Source organism: Octopus bimaculoides, chromosome 3 (genome assembly GCF_001194135.2).
Source record: "Octopus bimaculoides isolate UCB-OBI-ISO-001 chromosome 3, ASM119413v2, whole genome shotgun sequence".
NCBI classification, from domain to species: Eukaryota; Metazoa; Mollusca; class Cephalopoda; order Octopoda; family Octopodidae; genus Octopus; species Octopus bimaculoides.
This window is the reverse complement of record NC_068983.1, coordinates 31,415,124-31,439,801: the sequence shown is the minus strand read 5'-3', so window position 1 is coordinate 31,439,801 and position 24,678 is coordinate 31,415,124. Positions and strand designations below refer to the sequence as shown.

At 37.1% G+C, this 24,678-nt stretch overlaps 1 protein-coding gene across 1 annotated transcript in view; it reads right to left on the bottom strand.

The window, feature by feature from the left end:
* The window catches only part of LOC106877840 (aminopeptidase N), a 178,561-nt gene that overhangs the window by 22,382 nt on the left and 131,501 nt on the right, over positions 1-24,678 (bottom strand). The window contains exons 3-5 of the mRNA XM_014926872.2: positions 12,981-13,090; positions 12,400-12,563; positions 1,019-1,139 (exon numbers count right to left, since the gene is read on the bottom strand). Coding sequence (XP_014782358.2) covers positions 1,019-1,139; positions 12,400-12,563; positions 12,981-13,090 — 395 coding nt within the window. The remainder of the gene's footprint in view (positions 1-1,018; positions 1,140-12,399; positions 12,564-12,980; positions 13,091-24,678) is intronic.

Genomic DNA, 24,678 nt, shown 5'->3' with positions numbered 1-24,678 from the left:
GAGAGAGAGAGAGAGAGAGAGAGAGAGAGAGAGAGAGAGAGAGAGAGAGAGAGAGAGAGAGAGAGCGAGAGACCTTCAGAGAATACCTTATACATTATTGAAATAAGTATGGAGAAGCCGTTTGGAGAAGAAGCCAAGAGGTAAAACTGAATTTTGACTGAGAGAGAAAACCGAGAAAACTAAAAAAAGAACGAATTATGAAATATGTGTCAGTCATTGAGAGTAATGAATGTGAGTAAGGGAGTCTGAGCATATGAGGAAGAAAGTGAAGAGACGACTTTTCAAATATACAACAAGTAATGAAAGTACTGCAAAACATTAACAAGAAACTCAAAAACAAGAAGCAAGCCACGAGGTAAAATATGAAAAAACTGAAAAAAGACTAAAATGAAATATGGCTTGGAATAAAAATATTAAGAATTGCTGAAAGGAGAACCCCAAAATATTCTCATTTTGACAGGCTTTTCAATAGTACATACATACATGCATACATACACGCACACACATACATACATATGTGTGTGTGGTATGTGAGTGTGTGCGTGCCTGTGTGTGTGAGTGTGTGCGTGCCTGTGTGTGTGTGAGTGTGTGGGGAGAAGGAGAGAACGAGAGAGAGAGAGAGAGAGAGAGAGAGAGAGAATGTGGGAAGGAGTGAGAGAATATGAGGGAGAGAGAGAGAGAGAGAGAGAGAGAGAGAGTTTTGGAAATGCATGTGAAAAATGAGACACACAGATAAGCAGAATATAAAAACTTATCTATGGCAGACAAAATGATACACTCATGGATTAACATACAGACTGTTAGTCGCAGGGAGTGATAAGTATACATTGAGACAAATGGCAATTCAAATAGTGAAGATGGAGTCAACATATTTCTTCTAGCAAGACCACTTCTAAAATGATAAAATTTCCTGACGAATTTCAATAATTAAGATTGTAACCTGAATGAAAAGACAAATTATTGGTATTAATCATTATTGCTATTATTGTGAAGAAGGACAAGGAAGACAATCAATTACCTGATTTGGTGAGAATATCAGATATATTGAAATATTCTGTGAAAAATGCATAACATCGTTCTGCGAACTTCAAGGCATAATTCGTCTGGTTTATCTTCTCTCGCTGGGCCCACATTCTTAACTACAAAAACAAAAGACAAACGATACCATAAAGTGGCGCGACATGACATCTATAGGTTATTAAGGATTTACATGTATGTGTGTATTTATGTGAGCGCGTGAGAGTGTGTATGATAGATCATGAACGCATATGAGAGAGCACGTGTGTGCATATAAAAATCTATCTGAAGTAAAAGAAAGATACAAAGGCTACAGACATAACCAAGATTCAATATACAAAGCATTCAGCCTGACAAAATATATCACCGTATTACAAGTTAACAAATAAGATTTCTTATTAAAACGGTATTGGACCAAATTCAACAGATTCAAAGACAAAGAATAATGCAACTCCTAGCTTAATACCTGAATAACAATGTATCCGGCTGAACACCACTGCGTCCTCGTTTCTTTCCTATTTCAAATCAAGTATGTAAATGTTTGCTCCTGCTTATTATTTTTTTTGTAGCTAACTTTCCATTTTCCAAAAACATCTCCCTTATTTCCTTTTACCAGATGGGATTACTTCTATTAATGTCCAGCACACAGAAAAGCATCAACTCTTCGTTCGATGCTACTGAAATGCTTGAAAAGATCGGGAAGCAAACTTTAAAATCCGCAATACAGTAAGCGATAGCTATGCGATGCATACGCTAGTCCACCAGGTTTTACATAGACGGGTAGAAGGTATTGGAATAAATAGTACTAAAATAATTTAAGTTTGTCAGTGTTCATTGATGATATGTGACCGAAAAAAATGTATGCCTCAACAGTTCGTTTCCAAGAAAAAGAATGCGGTAAGCACGTAAGCATACTTATTGGTGTGCATATAATTATAGTATACACACACTCACACACACACAGACACACACACACACACACACACACATACGCGCACGAAAACACGTACGCACGCACGCACGCACGCACGCACGCACGCACGCACGCACTTACGCACGCACACGTTTATATGTATAAGTATGCATGTATTTATAGTTAATTTTTTTCCCTATAATATATCTACCTTATTTTCAGTATTTATGTATGTTTATTTTTAGAATATATTTATTTATTTTTAGTATATATTTATTTTATTTTTATTCGGAAGTCCTGCGGCGATGGGAGGGTAGTGAAGCATGCAGACCTAATGGGTTAGAAGATTGTAGTCAGCGACCTGCACGTAGGCAGCCCATGCTAGATATAAAGTCGTCTCCTTATCACTCAAGACAGCGATAGTATTCGGTTGAAGCGTGGGAGTCTAAGCAGCTTCAGTTGGAGAGGGCACTGCTCACCTGAAGGCCGGAGAGGTTCTAGAAAAGGTGAACCAAAAAGAAAAAGAAAATTCCTGTCTTTCTATATCTGGTCAGTTTAGCGCGCCTGACGGATGTCCACCCTGCACTTGAAAAGCAAAGAGACATTTTTTTTTACAAAATTTGGATGGAACTTGAACATTTCATGGAATTTGCGCACTCTGCTAGATATCAAGAGTGAGTGTAGGCCTCAAAGACTCACTGCACTTGTTCGCGAGCTAAACCGCTATAACATTGATATAGCTGACTCGTATAGGAGGTGGTGGTTAGCTTGAGGAAGTAGGAGGTGGATATACCTTTTTTTTGGAAGGGGAAACTGAAGCAGGAGCGCAGAGAGGCTGGTGTTGGCTTTGTCGTTCGATCTGATATTCTTAAGAAGTTGGAGGAGCTTCCTGTTCCTATAAATGAACGTCTAATGATTCTACGATTGCACCTGAAAGTTGGGCGGTTTGCTACTCTAACGGGTGCCTACGCACCTACTCTGGCTAGTTGTGATGAAGATAAAACTATGTTTTATACCTAACTGAGAGCCATACTTCAGAAAATCCCCAATTCTGATAAAGTCATTCTACTGGGAAATTTGAATGCCAGGCTTGGAACAGACTCGCAAGCATGGAACTCTCTAGGACATTTTGGTGTAAGGAAAAGGAATAGCAATAGTATTGCTGCACAGAGGACTTTCAGCTGTGCAGCGAAATCTAGCACTTGCCCACTATAGCCGTGTAAAATCACTACTGCAGCGATCTCTCAGGAAGGTGCAGAACACTTGGTGGGAGGATCTTGCTTGTGATGTTCAGACTGCTGCTGATGCAAATGACAGCAAGAAGCCTTGCCATCTTATGAAGCAAGATTATGGGCCTAAGAGCTCTGCATCAGCTCCTTTGCCTTCCAAGGAGGCTTCTACTCTATTCTACTAAATCAACAGAAATCACAGGCCTCTGAACTCCTGAAGCATGAGTCAGTTGTGGATGAAACAGTGATTGATACTATGCAACAAAGACCTATCGTTGGTTCCTTAAATTCAACGCCCTCAATCGATGAGGTAATGACAGCAATAAGTAAACTGAATCTTGGTAGGGCACCTGGAAGGGATAGAATTTGTGCTGAAATCTTGCGATCTGGTGGTGATTACATCATACAATTCCTTCACAAACTTATTTGTATAGTCTGGAGGGATGGTGCAATGCCTAAGGACTGGAAGGATGCAATTATTCTTCCTGTCTATAAAAGAAAAGGAGCCAGAACAATGTGTGGTAACTACAGAGGTATTGCTCTACTATTAGCTGCTGGCAAGGTTCTGGCAAATATTCTTCTTACCTGCCTGATTGGGTCTCGTAAATGATGTCCTATCTGAATCTCAATGTGACTTCTGATTTGGTAGAAGGACGATGAATATGATTTTCACAGCAAGACAGATGCAGGAGAAGTTCTATGAGTAGAATATGGATCTTGTCCAGGTATTCATTGAATAGGGCCATGCTATGGAAAATACTTGGCAAATTTGGATGTCTGAATCACTTTGTATCTATAATTAAATCATTTTATGACGAGATGGAAGTTTGGGTCAATGTTGGTGTTGGCATGGCAGGACCCATTCCTGTAAAAAATGGTGTCAAGCAGGGTAACATCCTTGCCCCAACTCTCTTTTCTTTGTACTTTGATGCTGCTTTTACTCATGCTTTTGCTAAGGTTAGCTCTCTGGGAATATATGTCAGGTAATTCTTTCGAAAGCCTAGATCGTCTGCTTACTACATCGTTACACATGTTTACGAATAGCTCTTTTTAGAATGCAAAGCACTCAAATTCAGCCGGCTACTTTGCACGATTGGTAAATGACTGTGATTGCCAAATACCACTCAAGACGCCAGACACCAAAGTTGGTCTATGCTTGACCCGGAACTACAGCTCCGTTAAAGAGTCAAGCTACGTAAAGTTATGCTTAACAAAAACACCGTACATACACAGCGCCTGGAAAACCCTGAAGATGTGTCGCAGTCGCAGTGCGCTTGCATATTATTAACCACAGCATCTCGAGATTCCATGCAGAGGGTCTTAGCTATAGAATGAACTGCCTCATCTGTAGAACACTTCTTACGAAATATACTAATTACAGAGGTTGCAATCTAGTCAAATGTGTTAGGCGACAGTATAAGGGCGATGAAGGCATATGCCAACTCTAACTTGAACTTTCAGGGAAAGTTTTCTCTCACTCTGTTTCTAGGTGAGACATTATCCTGATTGTAATCACATGCAAGTTCCTATTCAATTAAGGTCTGGGCAGAAGTAAATTAATCGAACAGTCAGTCAAAGACACATACTAGCCATTATGGACATATTTCTTGAAGTATCAAGGTGAAAACCTTAATCTAATTATATAATGGTGACGGTCATGAGGGTGATAAAGGAGGAGGAAGTGGTGTTGATTTTGATGAGAATGATAATGATGATGATGGCGATGCTGCTGCTGCTGCTGATGATGATGATGATGACGACGACATCGACGACTACGAAGATTTTGATACTGATAATAACTATTTTGATGACGATTATGTTCGATGATGCGAGTGATGATTCTGAGAATGCTGATGACATTCCTTGAAGACAATGATGGTGAAATTGTTGTGCAGATGATCATTGAAGATAAAGATGATGTTGATGATAATGATGAGTATGGAGACGATGGAGATAGTAATAATGTTCACGATAACGAGGGAGATGATAATGACGACGTCGATGATACTGCTGCTGCTGGTGATGACGACCCTGATGACGGTGGTGGTGATAATAAAAGTGCCGATGATGATGATGATGATGATGATGATGTACGGTGATGATAAACTGTTGTACAAAGCAATTATGTCTTCTGCCAACGAAATCGTAAATTTGACACACTATGCTATTTAAGCCGTTCAAGTAATAAAATATAATTTTTTCTCCATCTGCTATAATTGTTAAGGCGCATTCTATAAAGTTGTTTTTAGTAATGGTACTTAGCTGAACTCAGAATTAGAGAGAGATTAGGACTTGGTATTTATTTAATCATTGATTTTTAAATCGAAGGAACTCCTTGTTACCATTGAGTGTTGAATAATCTCTCAGAAAATGAAATCTCTATTTTTGACTCCTTCAAACACTAACCTATATTATCATTAATGTTTCTTTTTTTTTATCAAATCGCCCGACCATTATTTACCCATTTAACCCTAATATATAAATGACTTTGCCCAACAAGGGTGATTTTATTTGGTAGCCTTACCTACTTGAAATAGCAGCTAAATTCCCTGAAATTACAACTTACTGTCTTTAAAATATCTAACACTACATTAGATAATGTAGTATAGATACACAACGCCTAAAATATGGGATTGTTTCGACTGGAACACTTTTGGTAATAGATCCCGTTAATTAGGACAACTCCTGAATTTGTATTTATCTCTTTATCCTCGCTCTCTAGACGCACTCCATATACGGTGATTCTAGTACTTATAAAGACTTAAGTCTGGTGAATACATCAATTGTCTGTGTCTATATAATGAAACTATTTGTTATTTTGTAGCAGAGTATGGTGTTTGACCTCCCATGGAATGTTCCGATGTGCAGTCTGTTCGTTGTTACAGCATAATTATATATTAGGTTATGCCATAAGTAATATCCTGACTTCTATATCTTCAATTTGTAAACGCTTTAACAGTATTTTAGAATGTCTTAGACATTCAAGTAATATTTATATGTATTTGGAGATATTTAAACTAATTAAATTACATTTTGCAAGATAATCTAATGGAAATTTCGCTAATTATAACTCTTCAAATATGGAAGTGTCTAAGGAGCATTTGAGGCACATCTTACTATAATGGGCATTATGTCCGTCTGTCTGTCCGTCAGTCCGTTTGTCCGTCTGTCAGTCTGCCCATCTGTTCCCTCTTCACGGTCAAACAGCTGGACCAATGGTCACAATGTTTTTCGGGATTACGAAGGAGGTAATCAGGAAGGTTTTTGAAACAGTCTGACTATCTAGTGGATACTGAGTTTTGTATTAATAAATCACCTTTGATTTTTTTTGTTAAGATTTCGGCGACGAGGATTAACTCTGGATTTCGCCCCCGTATAGTTCGTGCATTTAGGGGATTTAGATTTGCAATACTATATTTCCTTATCGTAGATGGGCAGATTTGCTATCTTACTAGAATGGGCGTTATGTCTGTCCATCTCTTTGTCTATTCTCTCTTTACGGCCAGACGGCTGGACCAATGGTTACGATATTTTTCGGGATTACAAAGACGGTAGTCAGGAAGGTTTTAGCATTAAAAAATCTGAAAGTATGACTATTTCGTGGATATCGATTTTTGAATTGATAAACCACCTTCGCATTTTTATTAAAAATTCACCGATCATAAGTAACTCTGGGTTTTCATCGTATAGTTCGTGGCCCCATCCAAATCCCGAGTGGACATCTGCTCTTCTCTTCGTTCTCGTGAATTCATGTCTCTCATTTTGGTGATTAGTGGCGAAAAATGGATCTGTTATCAAAATGTTCAGCGTCGTAGACATTGACTTGAAGAGCCCAACCACTGCCGAAAAATGAGTTCCATGTGAAGAATGTTATTCTCTCTGTTTTTGATGGGATTGCAAAGGTGTCATTTAATTTGAGTTGCTACCAACTGATGCAACAATCAATGTTCAAATCTACTGTCATCAATTAGAGCGTTTGAACGCTGCTTTGAAGTAAAAAGGCCTGCTTTAGTGAATCGAAAGGGAGTGATGATTTATCAGGACAATGCAAGGCTCCACCCTGCAAAGATCATGCCACAGAAGGTTGAGAAACTTGGCTGGAAAAAGCATTGCTCATCTGCCTTATTTCCCAGACCTTGCTCCTTCAGATTACCATTTGTTTCGGAGTTTACAGAATCATTTGAATGGATTAACTCTCGAGCAACTGACTTTTCAGACTTCTTCTCTTTGAAACCGAAAGCGTTTTTCATTAATGGGATTAAAAAGCTTACGAGTACACGGAAAGATGTCATAGAGAATCATGGAAACTATATTGACGATTAAGTTTCAATAAAATGATAAACGGAAACTGAAAGAAGCCCTTCGTATATATATATATCATACAGACAGAAAAGTGATATTTCAAACACAGAATAGCCCTGAAAACAGCAGGTAGATTGGGTATTTTTTCTTCATATAAGGGTAAAGTACTCAATCTTTCTGTTACTTTCACGGTTATACTGCGTTCGAAATATTACTTTCTTGTCTGTATGATACGATACATATTCGATGTTTTCAAAAGACAACAACAAAATATGTTTCAAATAATCTATGCATTTAGCGTTTAATTTGACGGAATTTGATATCAGCGGGCAGTTTAGCTTAATGGTAGAGTACTCAGCCGGTATCTGAGAGGTGCAAGTTCGTGTCTGCTGACAACCTTTTCCGCCATATAAGGGTAAAACACCCAATCTTTGTGGTGTTTTCACGGCTATACTGCGTTCTAAAAATTACTTTCTTGTCTATATGGTACGATACACATTTGAGGCCTCCCCCACCAAACAGCCCCACCCAAAGTTTGTTTACATATGTTGTTGTATATATATATATATATATATATATTTATTATATGTATTTATTTTCTCTAAGATATTCGGTTAAAATGTCTAACGGTTAAGCTGGTTCCTATGTATTTCCCTGAAGAGAAGATTACATCCTTATCAACAACACCTATTGCTATGGAAGGTATAATTTGTAATCTTCGAAACATATGTTGGAAATAAAAGAATTCATTTAACATATGCGTTTTACTCCATTTACTAATTATATATGTATGTGTGTGTGTGTGTGCATGTGTGTGCGTGTGTGTGTGTGCGCGAGAGTGTATGTATAACTGGCAGTACAGCAAAAAAAAAACAGAATAAGTAACTAGGGTTTATTCGTTCAGCTAAAATTATATATATATATATACATCATATATACATATATACACAGGCATGTATATATATGTTCTCTCCATCACTCTATTATCTTATCTTGTCTCTTTCCAATTAACCATTAATTTCCTTTAATTCTCCGTTAATCTCCGTTTATACTGTCTTATACTCTCCATATTCTCTTTTACAATTGCACTCTCCCTTTTTCTCATTACTAACTGTCTTTCTTACCATTAGAGCTCCTGCCTTTTATTTTTTCACTTTGTTTCTCTTTAATTCTCCTTTCTGTTCAGCTCTTTCCCATTAATTTCTAATTATTCTCATTTTACTTTACTTTAAATCTACTCTTCCTGCTCTCCATTTAAGCTCCTATTAATCACTCTGCTGATTAGTTTCGCTCTCTTTCTTCTTGGTCTACTTTTACCTCCAGCTTCTACCCTTTTCAATCGTTATATCTTCTTTGTCCTACCACCAACTCTCACTTTTCCTCCTCTCAACACACCAGTATTAATTTCTGATTCTTCTCACTTTTTAAAAAATCTTTTTCTGTATCCTTGCTGAATCTTCACTGTAATTCGTTGCTCTCAGTTTACTTTGTTTTTGTTCTAAATTCAATTTTACGCATCTCTCCTTTACTCTTCCTTTATTGTAACCTTACTTCGTCTTTCATTTTCCCTTGCATTCCGTATGCTGTCCATTGTTTTTCCTTTTGTCACGTTTTACCACGTGTTTGCTTCATTCACTACATCTTGACTAAATCCTCAATGTGTTCTAATCTCACCGACGCTCTGATCTCCCTTTCTCGTTGCTATCACTTTACCCTTTTCTTTCCCTTTCAGATTTCTCTCCTTTTTCTCGCTGCTTACCTATCTTTGGCTCATCTTTCTTCTCCGTATTGTTCTCTCCTTTCTCTCCATTATCTTCTTAATCAGTCTTTACTTTTGTCTTTTGACCTATACCTTATTCTATTTACCTCTGTTACACATGTCTTGGTTTTTCTGGAAATATGAAAGATTTAACATAACGAAAAAGACAATAAAGCAGTGAGAGAGCGGGTGAGCGAGCGAGAAAGCGAGAGAGAGAGAGAGAGAGAGAGAGAGAGTGAGAGAAAGAAAGAGCGAGTGTGAGAGCATATGAAAATTAAAGATGGGGAAGGAAAGAAATAATGAAAAAAGGGAAAAAGAAAATAAAATAAAAATTGGGTTGTTAAGAACGATATTTTTCGTGATAATATTTTCTAGAAATACTGACAGGAATCTAAATATCAAAAGATGTTGTTGTGGTTGGTAGTGATGATGTTGGTGACGATGATGATGTTGACGATGATGATGATGATGATGATGACGATGATGATGGTGATGACGATGATGATGGTGATGATGATGGTGATGATGACGATGATAATAATGATTGTAGTGATGGATACCGTGGCAATGAGGATAGCTCATAGCTATGATGATGATTATGGTGATGACAATCGATTTTTACCATTATCATGATGGTTTGTTGGTGGTGTTGCAAATCATGATGTCGATGTAATGATGGTGATTATGATGGCACTGTTATTACGGATCATCAAGATAATAAATAAAATGATGGTGGTAGTGGTAACTGTCGAGGATATGATGATGACAATGAAGATGATAATATTGACAATACTGATAATGAAAATAGCGGCCGTGATAGTGATGATGATAATAAAAATGATGATGATGGTGATGATGATGATGAAGATGATGAGGATGATGATGATGACGACGACGATGATGACAATGTTGATGATAGTGGTGATTAGATTGTATCGATGCACAATGAACAAGATAATTGCTGCAATTAAAACATAAAGCCGAGGCAAACGATAAAAGTTTTTTTTTTTTAAAGCAAACAAAAATACCAAGTAAAATTCAATTATGATAGAATATGATATCTCCAATCATTGTTTGATTGTTGATTTGAATTCATATGATTTCATCAGCTGCATTGTATTATAGTGTTGTTGATGTGTGCCTTCATTCTCTTTCAAAGAGATGTTGTTTCTCTAAGCGCATGCATGTAGAGTGAAAAATACGAGATTAAAAACAACAAAACAAAACAAATCGATGCATATGGACATTTGAATGTCTATGCGTGTGTTTAAATTTATGTATAAGAGCACATTGTGTATGTAAGTGCGTTTGTGTTGAAATGGTCAAGTAGATATGCTGATGCTTTACTAATTCATACATGCCACGGTAAGTCTGTCTATAATTTCATCTTGATTTTCAGGATGACATTAGACTATAAACACCTCAAAATCACACAAGTATTAGAATATTAGTAACGTCTAATTTAAGAACACTCATAAAATTTCTATGTTCCTGTTTGTATGTAGAAGAGGTAGAATAGTCGAGTGAGTAGCCTATCATTTCATCGCAATCTCAAATCTAATACAAGTATTTCGTCGCATTTTTTGGGCAACTACGTATTCCTTTTCTGTTAGGTGCCACGAAAACGGTATATGTATGTGAAGTTGAAGCTTACTTGCAAATGAAAATAATATATAAGCATATGCATGTATACATACATATATCTACATACCTACATCTACATGTATATATAGATGCATATACGGGTTCAGGACGTTAGAAAAATGAACGGCGACATAAAAACAAAACGGACTTGGTTTACAGACAACAGAACGAACACATAGAAAAACAAACAAGCCACTTATGGAATTATTCCTTCATCAGCTGCCTCTATTCTAAAACTAGGCGTTTCGAAGATAAGGCAGGACGCACTCTTAGAATAGTTTCTTCCTGAGTAGTGGATTAACTCACTTCACTAAACAGAGGATTTCAAGGTAGCAAACACAAACCAAGACAGGAAAAATTGGACGAAAAAATACCTCACAATGCCATCACGTTTCAGCTCGCTGTAGATGTAGGAACACAATAAGTAGCAACCAAATAATCTTTTTGCTTTCTACTCTAAGCACACGGCTTGAAATTTTAGGGGAAGGAGAATACATCGATCCCAATGCTTGACAGGTATTTATTTCATGGACCCCAAAAGGATAAAAGGCAAAGTCCACCTCGGTGATATTTCAACCCAAAATGTAAAAAGCCGAAGAAATGCTGCTAAACATTTTGTCCGGTGCGGTAACAGCTCTCCCAGCTAGCCGCCTTAATATCAACTAAATAATAATCGTAGTAAAAGGGAAGGGGTTGGTTGATTAAATCGAGCCCAGTACTTGACCAATACATCGAATTATCGAACCTAGAAGAAAGAACAGAAACACTAACCTCCGAAGGATTTGAACTCAAGGTTTTGACGTAGTAATGATGATAGTATAAAAAGCTAGAACAAATGCCGAGGTGTAGTAATAACTATATTAAAAATGACTCATAATATTCACACTAGGTTACTGTATTAGAGAGCTAATTATATCGTTCCCAATAATTGGCTGGTAGCTTATTTTTTCGACCTCGGAAGGATGAAAGGACACGTTGATCCCCACAAAATATCAGAAACTTATACGGCAATACATTTTGCGGCTTTGCTAATTCTGCCATCCACGTGGCTTATTTATTGTTGTAATGATATACGGTGTCGTAGTAGTTATATACATCTGTATATCTGTAAATGCGGAGCGTGTATATGTTGCACTCAATAATCTAGTAATATCATTGTATACATGGTGTAGTTTCTGTGTGAAGCAATGGAACATATCAATATAAGAATAGAAATAAATAGTAATTGGATACAGTCTCAAATTGAAAAATTGCATATTAAATATATTTACGAAGACCAATATATCCTAAAATAAAAAGTAAAGAAGTATATATATTTGGAACTTAGTAACCTCGGTATTAGTCTCAAATATATCTTTCCAAAGACGGACACCTCTTCGAAACGTTATTACCTCTCGCAAAAATGAATTCACTGTAATTTATTTTTATCTACCAACTTTTGCTGACGCAGGCCATCACCTGTTTCCTTGGATTCTGGATGCTACTGTATTTTAAACAACAACGAAATTATTTATAATTACAGCATATCAACTTACAGTGTAGTTATTTTTTAAGATTTTCTCCCTATAGTCGAAGTCTGCAACAACAAACGCAAGTAGATAGGAAGACATAATCGGCGATGTGGTGTACTGGTTTCGCATCCACTTATCCGATAGTTTCGTTTGGTTGACAATCGGCATGTTACTAAGAGCTACATATCCTAAAATGAGAAAGAAGAGAGTGTATATGCTTGACATGCATGTTTGATGCCGAAAATATCCAAATAACGAAACATACTCTTTATGGCTAATTCGTACTCTATTGATAATGTAGACTAATATTTATAGATAATATAGTGTACTTCTTATCCTACATTGATTACTTTTAGTGAACATTACAGATAATTAGCAATTACTTTTAAAAACCTTCAATGGTATTTTAGGCAATTTATTATAATTAAATAAGGAAAAGTTTTGTTGCCGAGTTCACATATATTAAAATACTGAAGTAAAAGCGTCTTTATAAACTGTTGAAATGAGTAGTAATCCGAACGCTTTTGTGCAAGAATATATGTAATGAAGGAAATGAAATTTCAGTCTTATATAGAAATTGGATAAATGAAGAAAATGGCCTTTACCTGGAGGGTATATAATACTGACTGTAAATCGGGCTTTTAAATCAGGTTCGTCGAAACAAGGAAATACCTTTCTTGCGTCAGCTGCTTGTAGTTGAGATGAAGCCAAATGCCTGCGTAAAATAATTAGTGGGTGAAATTACAATTAAAATTATTTTAAAGTTAGGCACTGTTTGTATAAATCTTTTTAATAATACGCTCCTGAACAAATGAACGGGTAACAATGAATCGGTTAGGATTTGAACTTGTTTCTGAAGCATGAAATTTGATACTGTTCTGTATTACGTCTGATGTTTTATTGTTTTCTCTGTTGCAAATGAATGAGAAAGTCGCATAGCACATTAGAGTGTAGGGTTGCTACTTGAAAACATCATCTTCTCAACGTTCCTTCCTCTTTTAAGCGCCATACGTGGTTGGCCAGGGACGTGATGTTGCACCTTTCCGGTATCCTAAAAGAAAACTTATGGTTGTTCAGATGTTGCTTAACCTGGGGCACAGGTAAACCGACATATTTTCGTGTATGTGTACTGGATGTGCTACCACCGCCGATTCTTGTGTCCTTAACTCCGGGTCTGATGTCGTTGTTGATGCTGCTGGAATCGCTGCTGGTGCTGATATTCCTGGACGTGATTCTGGTTCTTCCGCTGTTGCTGCCGTTGTAACTGTTGGTATTGTGGTCTCTACTGCTTGAAGCGCTGCTGTTGCCACTGCAGCCTCCGCCACCATTGTTGCTATTGTTGCTGTTGTCGGTGGGTGCATCGTTGCCGCTTATGCAGTTAATCTCGTCGTCGTCGTTGCCGTTGTTTTTGTTTGGGTGGATAAACCGTTGCTACTTAGGTTGTCACTCTGGTTGCCAGTGGCAGCTACCTCGAGCTCATGCACAACCACCTTGGCTTCGCATCACCTTCCACTGGGCAGCTATTATATACCCTACATGAGTATCCTGCCTCTGCTCGCAGCTTAGGGATACTCACTAAAATTTTCTTTGTGTTGGGTTCGCAAATAAGTTGTGCCTATTAAACAAACGTCCGTATTTGTGTGACTGTATGAAGTGTTTGTCTTTCAGTCTAAAGTATATTCTTCCCACGCATGTTTTAACATAGAGAGGGAAAGATGGGGCAAACTAAACGTCATTACCGTGGCGCTTCCTTTTGCTAGTACCAGGGATTTGAACTCTGAACATAAGTAGCCAGAAGGAATATCGCTAGGGAATTTTCGACGCTGTAACGATTCTGCTAATCCACAGCTTTTGCAAAGAAAGAGATAATGAATTATATGCTGTTGTATCTTGGGCGAGTCATCTCACCAATAAGTAACACATGCAATAGTTCAATTAACCAATGAACTAATCGACTACTTCATTATTTCTTCAATTAATCAAGCAAACAGAGTTCTTAGAGCGTCGAAAAATATATCGTGAAGCATTTATTCGGGATCTTTACGTTCTGAGCTCAATTTCTGCCGAGATCAACTTTGTCTTTATCGCTCTAGATCGATAAAATGAATTGCCTATCAAATACGGGAGGGGTCCTATTTAATCGACTAACTCCATCCATCAAAATTTCAGGCCTTGTATCTATGTCAGAAACAGTTCTTGAATCACTACCATAAATAGCCAGTCAATTGAACCTCGTATTTGTGGTGGTGAATATCTTGACTTAGGGAATACTATTGAAAATTTATATACATAGTGGATATATATACATACATATATATATATATATATATATATATATATATATATATATATAGTAGATCTTAGGCAAATCAGTTTTTCAGAGCACATCCCTCCTCTAGCTACATCTATGACTACATTTAACTCCCGAATCATTGACCAGTGAAGGGTACCTTTATTATCTAATTCGTTTCTTAACAGTCATATATATTTACACCTCTATAAATTCGATAAGAAAGCGCGAATAATCTAATCGATACAAATACTAAGAAATCAATGTTTCCTGTGTATGGCACTGTGTTGTATTCGGGGCTAACAGATTCAACTGTGAAAAAGTAAGTTCCCTTAGCTGTATGTAGGTAGCCATGATTGATAATTTATTGCCGTAAGCATCATAGTGCAACTGAGCTGATTAGAACTTTACTGGTTTTTAATGACAAGTAAATACTTGTAACACAGCAGCATCCTACTCGTGGGAACATATGTATCCCCTTCCCTTTATATTAAGAAAACTTGTGATAAATGCTAGCACTGTAGGTGTCTGTGGTTAGGCCAACAACGGTTTAATGTCTGTCTTCAATGCGTCATTCCATACGTAGAAGGATATAAAACATTAACCATTCAACGCCTAGATGGGCAGCTTGCTGTTATTGACCACTGAAATCGTCATTTATATGAAACAGTCGTTAGCAATGGGGAATAATGCATTAATTAACCTCAAATTTTCAACACTCAGTCGAATAATTTTAACGAAGTAAACTTGATTTTGGTTCTGCAAGCACATGCATAAATCTTTATTTCTATTAACAACTAAATACATTTTCAATATGCAAACTGATTTTTCTACATATAAACTGATTTCTTTTCAGACAAATAATTTTCAGTTGATATTATATTAGTAATACAATGAGAAAATTTAGTTACGAATGTATGCTTCTTTTAATAAAATCATGAAATTAAATTATTCTCATTGCAGTAGATTAATGCAAATAACTAACTGCTGATTGGTTTTTGCGTCATTTACTTTGAAGACGATGAAAAAATCGATAAAATATTTATTCATGTCTAGGTTATATATTTGATAGAAGACAAGAAAATTCAATTGATGAAACTTCTGCATAGACCTGGAGAAATGAATATTGAAGTCACTCCGAAGTTAAATAGTGTAAAATATAATCTGCAACTTTCAAATTAGGTAACTCTAATACTGTAAAACACAAAGTATGAGTATATTCCTGATTTTCTGAGTCCATAATGTAGTTTCAGTTTCTTATTTTCAAGGAATTTCATTTCACTTACACCTAGTGCCAATGAGGAAGTCTCGAATATCACAACCTGCCATTCTACCTTTAACATGAAATTTAAATCCCTCAACAGAAATAATTCCTTTTCAACATAAAATCTTAGATTTTTTAGTTTTTCGGAATATAATAACTATTTAACCAAGATAAGTTATTTTCTGCTTAGGTTCTGTATTTCTTGTTGTTGAGTGGCTTCGACCAGATCTAATTGAGTAGGCTCATGTTACAACAAATGAAGCGCACAGAGGTAACCTGACTAACAATATTGTCAAGTAAAGCAAACTCTCTTCGGCCATTCGTGTTTTAAAAGATATCTTTCGAATAAGACTATAGAAATTTGTTGTTGGAAATTTAGTTTACTACATTGAAAAGGTCATTAACACACTATCTAGTTGAGTAAAGATCGATAAATGAGTGGGTCTACCATTATTCAGTCGGGTCAGATCCAATCCAGTAGAGTTCTGATTAAAAACTTACTATCTGTAAACTTTCTTTTTCTCCGCCTGAAAGACGTAAAGCGTATAGATTAGCATTTATAAAACTGCATTGCCGAATGAACCCTTATTTTTTAAAGTTGATAGGATATGATTTAAGGGATACTTGGCTGCCGATTGTTACACGTCGAACGTGTGCAGAGAAGCTCCATTGTTGGTTTGTAAAAAGAGATACCTATCATTTAAATACAGAATAATCGAAAACTTTGAACGATCCTATTTAATTAGACTGTACAGGTACTGCGAAAGTAGATGCAGAACTCAGTACTGTGAGTAACCAAAATTTAAGAAGTTCTTAGACCGTATTTGACAAAACAATGTGTTATCTCTACAGCAAGAAGCCTATATCATGAATGGATTCGCCTACAGCAAGGTACATAGTCCCCTTATTTGCCTGAAAAACGCAACTTAAATCCAAACTGGTGGTTCTCCATTTAATGTATAAATACACACACATACATACGCAGACACACACACACACACACACACACACACACACACACACACACACACACACACACACACACACACACACACACACACACACACACACACACACACACACACACTCATACACACAGACACACATACGCGCGCACGCATTGACAAATATGGGTATATGAAATACAGCAGAAATTCTTGAGTTGTTAAAATAAGGAGGAGATCACAAAGGACAGGAATGACCGGTCATATGCAGTTCTCAAGAAGACTCGCTCATCTCGGCGAAAGTGATTTTAGGTAGAGCTATGTGCACACGCGCGTATCTGAGTTTATACACATCCATCGTTTCTGTAACTGCAGTTCTTTCTTTACTCGACTTTTCTTTCTACTTAGAGCTACTTCATTTTTCATCTATCAATACTGTTCTTTCCACCTATGTTTTATTCAAACCCCGCTATGCCATCAAATTAACTCTCCATACGATTCACATTCTTCCTTCACCACCTATCTCTCCTACTTCATATACTACTTCAGCTTCTTTATTCCTCATCCACTCCTGCAACTTACACAACATGTCATTCTCATTTCCCTTTCTCTCTTCGTCTTATTTACTGTACCGTTATTACTATTCTGTAACTCCTGGCTCAACGGCTCTACTCATTCACTTCACTTGGAAGTTCCACCCTAACTCGTTATCACCATTATTTTTATCACTGGCCAGCTCCATCCGTTCTCTCCCACCTTTTCTTCTAAAATGTTAGTAGCTATGTAATTCATCTACAGCAAGAAGCCAATTCTGCTCTGGCCTTTATTTCTCTACTCATCTCCTTGCAAAAAGTGATCTCCCTCAGAATTCGTAGTCTTTCAAGCAGCATGGAAACCTCACTTGTACTGGTAGTGTGAAAAATGTACCATTACCCGTTACAAAATAGTTGGTGTTAGGAAGGGTATCAAGTCATAGAAACCATGTTAAAGCAAACACTGGTGTACGATGCAGTTCCATTGGATCTTGTCAAACCCATGCCAGCATGAAGCACGAAAGATAAATGATGACGATGACTTTGATGATAATGATTATGATCTCTGCCCCTTGTCATAATTATCAAAAGAAATTAAGAAAACTAAAATGGGTAAATAATCTCAAGAATCCAGAATTTCATCAAAGTTGACATGTCATTAAGAGATAGGGCCGTTTTATTGTCTGGAAACAGTCGAGGACACATGTCTCTGCTTCAGTATACACGATGCTTCAATATGACGATAACTGGATGCAGTTTAAAGTCATACCCAGGACATACATACATGTGTGTGGGACCGCAAAGAAAAGATATGTTCTGTTGTAGAAATTAACTGCCCTCTGGACACAAATGTGGTTTGAAAAATACAAGAGAAAGAAGACATCTATGGACCATTGATAAGGACTTTGCGAATCTAGTATCCAAGATACATAATACATACATACATAATACATACATAACACATACATACATACATACATACATACATGCATACATACATACATACATGTGTTTGCACTCCGTCGCTTACGACGTCGAGGGTTCCAGTTGATCCGATCAACGGAACAGCCTGCTCGTGAAATTAACGTGTAAGTGGCTGAGCACTCCACAGACACGTGTACCCTTAACGTAGTTCTCGGGGATATTCAGCGTGACACAGTGTGACAAGTTTGACCCTTTGTATTACAAGCACAACAGAAACAGGAAGTAAGAGTGAGAGAAAGTTGTGGTGAAAGAGTACAGCAGGGTTCGCCACCATCCCCTGCCGGAGCCTCGTGGAGCTTTAGGTGTTTTCGCTCAATAAGCACTCACAACGCCCGGTCTGGGAATCGAAACCGCGAGTCCGCTGCCCTAACCACTGGGCCATTGCGGCTCCACATATACATACATACATACATGCATACATATATGCATACATATATACATACATAGTACACACGCACACACACGCGCGCGCACTGAGGCATACACACACACACGCACACTGAGGCACACACATATATATTGAACAAGCCACGACCATCGAAACATCGAAGTTACTTTCTTGTCAATATATGATTGTATGTATATATAATTTCTTTCCAATCTTGACACAAAGTCAGCATCAGTTCTAGTGCTTGACTAGTATTTAATTTATCGACCTCAAAAGAGTGAAAAGCTATTTTGGTCTCAGCAGCATTTGAACTCAGAACTCGATATCTGGACTTAATGTGAGAACGAAATGTATATATAATAAATATAATGTGCATGTGTTTGTGTGTGTGTGTGTGTGTGTGTGTGTGTGTGTGTGTGTGTGTGCGTGCGTGTGTGTGCGTGTGTGTGTGTGTGTATGTGTGTACGTGTATGTGTGTGAGCGAGTGTGTATGTGTGTTTATGTGCTTTTGTATTGCTCTTTATAATTCTTTATGTTCATTTTCTTTGTCGATATATCATTTTAACCACGACTCAGTCACAGAAATAGAGATTAGGACAATCATCTAGCAAATCACATCCCAAAGAGCTGATATTCGAAAAATATATAATTATATATATATGATAGTTAGCTAACCAGCTGTTACATATTCACGCAAAAGGAATCTCAAGAGAAATTCGCCATTTTGATTTTGTTTTCTCCTGCTGGTTTTCAAGCTCAAACAGAATTCATGATTGAGCTATTAAACATGATTGATTGTTTTGGCGAAAGCAGCTCAGGTCTTATAGCTTCTTCACAATCTGAAATATTAGATTCTGGAGTGGCGGTATTGGTAGCTTAGTAGGGAATAAAATAAAAGTGTGTTGCACATTCAATCCAGCTAGGTAACTTTTGTATTGTATTCAAGTTTAAGACATACTAAACTAACTGTAAACTATTACATACAACCAGTATTTCGAAGCATTTAAACTGTCTACAGTGCCTAGACATAAAAAGATACAATAACTTAAGAGGAAAAGAAGCAAACAAAAAACACATATACATTTTGTCACACAGACACAGTTTTACACACACACACACACATACACGCACAACCATCTATGTATTTACCTACTTATGTGTGTTTATATGAATATACTGGTAGATGACTTTAATACAATACGTTTCTCACACGCATACATATCAATTTAAATTTACTGTCCACCAATGAAGAAACAGAGAAAGTAATGGACACTGGAAGCATTAGAGAAAGGCAGAGAGAAAGACAGTCACTAACAAACAGAAAAATAAACAAGCAGATTGATTATGCATTGCAACATGATTTTCTTTTCGCTTAATATCCACACATACATTGTAAGTTTTAGTTTTACTAAGTTTTTATTTTGCAGCTGAAAAGAACAGCAATTACTGACATTCACATTTACCTGCATAACTTTTAAAACTCAGCTAACTTTGCTTCATATTAAAATCAACGCGAAAATTTATCATGCACCACAAGTCCTAAGTCTTTACTGAAATGTAATTTCATAACGCTCATAAATTTAAAGTCCCTAAATTTAGTAGTCTACTGTGCAGATAGCTTTGTTGGCATCAGTACAACCAACTCCTGCATCAATGTATAATCGAGTACACTTTGAAATCTGGATTCATCCAATAGACCTGTTCATTCAGATACAACAATAGGAGAATATACACTATCTTGTCCGAATAAATATAATCGTTAAAAAATCAACACAGCATTAACAACAGGATGCGATGGATATTTGAGGATACTTAATTATTAGTATATTACTTTCTTAAAAAAGAATAAAAAGATTTTTATTTCTTTCAGGTTCCTGACAGGAGATAAAGCGATAACACAAGAAGTGAAAACATGCGCAGCTATTGTTGCCATATCTGAGGAACACAGTGATTTGGAAATTGCCACGTTCCTAAATGTGACAAGCTCTTTTCTACACAAAGTTCGAAAGGAACTGGAAGCCTCTGGTAGGAATGATTCAACCGTATCAGAGAGAAAAATAAATCCTAAACGTTCCGACACAATAAAGACACTGCCATTCCTCCAACGGGTTCAAAGCATTGTCGATGATGATCCCAGAAAAATCAATGAGGACCATTTCCAAAGAGCTTCATATGTCTGAGTGAACTACCAGAACTAGCGTATTAAGACATGCGATACAAGTCATATGTACGGAACAGAAGAGAAGCTAATTCATGTCTATAAAGACACAAGAAAACCGTTGATCAGGGTTTACTGTGTAAACATGACCATAGAAATTGGCATGCATCCACGCTTGGGTTGTCCTAGCCTTATAAAACGGCGCAGAGTCTTGTTGGCTCCTGATTCTAACACATCGAATCTGTGCATAGAAGCTCCATTGCTGGTTCCCAGAAAGAAGTACCTATTATTTGAATGCAGAATGATCGAAAATTATGAATGATCCCATTTATGTAGACTGCACACGGTACTGCAAAGTATACATGCCAAACTCAATACTGAGGACCAAAATTGAAGAGGTTGCTAGATCGCATTTAACAATAGTATTAAATCTACAGCAAGAAACCTATAACAGGGCTTAGATCAGGTCAAAGGCACTTGACTCTGTAATTGACTGGAACCGAGATAGAAATAATATTAAACGGCGAGCTGGCAGAAACGTTAGCACGCCTGGCGAAATGCTCAGCGGTATTTCGTCTACCGCAACGTTCTGAGTTCAAATTCTGCCGAGGTCGACTTTGCCTTTCATCCTTTTGGGGTCGATTAAATAAGTACCAGTTACGCACTGGGGTCGATATAATCGAGTTAATCCGTTTGTCTGTCCTTGTTTGTCCCCTCTGTGTGTAGCCCCTTGTGGGCAGTAAAGAAATAAGAAATAATACACGTGCTTTCCACGACCAAAGCCGGCCATAAAACAAAATCGTAAAATACTTATAAGGAATTTTGATATTTCAGAGCTCAAAGTAGATAACAGTAAGGATATGCTCCTCAAACACTTGATGAATAGCCACATAACATTACATAACGAATCACTTGAAAACATTCACGGTGTTACATAAGCAATTACAGAAAATTTAAAAGAGTCCTTTGTTTCTGTATGTGGGCAGGATTCTTGGAAAGTATTAGCAAAGATCGGGATTCTCGAGCAAATGCTAAATGTCATAGTGTCCCTACATAAGAATATGAAGACATCTGTTCAAGCCAATCTAAACGTTTTGATGCTTAAAATGACATAAAACAATGTTGTGTTATGGCACGAGCATTATTTGAACTATCTTTTGCATTACTACTGGAAGAGAGTGTTTTTCATGAATATAGGACAATGGGTGGCATCTTCAACCGAACACGTTGCAGTTCAAAACAAGGACTAAAGTTGCATCTCAGACAATAATAGACTTACTGTTTGCAGAGGATTGCGCCCTAGTTGCTTATACACTCGAGGATATCCAACACACCATTGATAGATTTGCAGCAGTAGTCAGATCTTTTGGCTTAACTATCAACTTAAAAAAGACGAAACTGTTGTATCAGTCATGACCTAGTAACAATCCAGAAATCTTCCCAGCATGCTTATTGGAGGCAAAGTTCTGAAAACAATTGATGCTTTCACATGTTTAGGTTCTAGAGTAACAAGTGATGCTGAATTCGATAAGGAAGTCCAAATTCGTATCGGAAAGGCTAGTACAGCTTTTAGGAATCATTATGATTGTCTTTGGAATACCCGTGATATCTCAGTATGGACAAAATAGACGTGTATACGTCAGTTCACCTAACAACTCCATTATATGGGGCGGAGATCTGGACACCTTACCTTAGGCATGTCAGTCACGTGAACAACTTTAACATGCCTTAGGCAAATATGCAAGGTTAAGTGGAATGATAGAGTAAAGAAAAGCACTTTCCTCGAAATGTGTGGTGTACCTGGTATAGAAGCTTTCTTAATCAAGTTTCAGATGTGATGGTGTGGACACATCTCTCGCATGAATAATAGTTGAATCCCCAAACAAATTCTTTATGGGTAGCTTGAAAATTCTCTACGTATTGTAGGCAGGCCGGACACTTCTACGGAATAAGGATGAATTCAAAGATAATTGGAAACACCTGATTATTAGGGGGAAAAAGGCCTTTGAGATTCATCCGAGCAACCATGCAGACTGAAGGAGAATGCTTTTTCCAGCTTCTTGATGAAGTAACCTTTGCGGTGTTTCATCAAGATCAGTTACGATAAAGTAGGAGAGTAAATCAACAGAACAGCAACCTTCTCACAAATCACTATTGCAATAATATTTCTTTTTCACTTGATAGGAAAGCCAATTTTTTCAACTGAAAGGGCAGAGTAGATCAAACTAAGTACATCGGAGGTTCGAATTAGCAGTTGGTAAGGTATGGTAGTAGTGGCAACAAAATAGCGATGGGGGCTTTTGGTAGATTGGTGGCTCCCAGCATTGGTGGCTATGGGATGAGTGTTATAGCAGAGGCAGTTACATAATAATAGAAACGGTATAATACTTCTATAACAAAATGGTAGGTGTCACATTAACGTTTGTTTCCATGAAGTCAGGCATGCTACAGGCGGTTGTGATTGTACTTTTTGTGGTTTTGAAGATATTGATGTTACTAATGTTCTTGATATTTGAGGTGATAGCCTGAACATGGTGAATGTAGTAGCGAGTATGATGCTAAAAGGGAATTGTAGCAGCAATATCAGTTATGGTGATGATGATTATGGTTTAGTAGTGATAAAAAAGATGGTCATGAAAGCGCTCAGGTGTAGTTTGTAGTAAGAGTGTGTCTTTAATTGTGAATGAAATCATAGCACTTGCAGCACGCGAAACCAAACGATGAGAAAGAAAGGAAGAAAGGATAAAATAAAGATGGGAAGAAAAGAGTAGGAAATAAAAAAAAAGTTTAATATAAAGAACTGAAGAAATTATGGCATAAAAATCGAATAAAATTAATGGTTTGCTTCCATTGCAGACCGATTGTTGTAATTATGTTTTTTGGTTAGAATTTTGCAATATGGCGAATATGGCATGGTATATGAAGTGAGAAACTTGCTTATGTTGTTCTGAATGGTGCTATAATAATAATAATAATAATAATAATAATAATAATAATAATAATAATTATTATTATTATTATTATTATCATCATCATCATCATCATCATCATCATCATCATCATCATCATCATCATCATTATTATTATTATTATTATTATTATTATTATTATTATTATTATTATTATTATTATTATTATTATTGTGAAGGCGCATGGTTCAGTGGTTAGAGCGTCGAGCTTACAATCGTGAGGTTGTGAGGACAATTCCCGGACCGGGCTGCGTGTTGTGTTTTTGAGCAAGACACTTTATTTCACGTTGCCCCAGTTAACTCAGCTGTAGAAATGGGTTGTGACATCACTGGTGCCAAGCTGTATCGGCCTTTGCCTTTGCCTTGGATAACATCAGTGGTGTGGAGAGGGGGAGCTAGTATGCATGGGCGACTGCTGGCCTTCCACAAACAAACTTGCCCGGACTTGTGCTTCGGAGGGTAACTTTCTAAGTGCAATCCCATGGTCATTCATGACCGAAGGGGGTCACCTATTATTATTATTATTATTATTATTATTGTTCAGTAGTTTTATTTTTATAACGTGCTTTCACTTCACTACCGAGCGCAGCTCTGTGCGCCTTGGGTATGTGCTGTGGTTTGCTGTGGTGCTCTTATGTTTACTGTATTGAAAGTGTTTTGCGTAGAATGTGTGCAGTACCCAGTAGTGCAATTTTCTGTATGTTATATATATTTGTAAGTCCTGGTATCTTTGTTATGTATTTGTTTGAATATTTTTTTATTATACCTAAGGC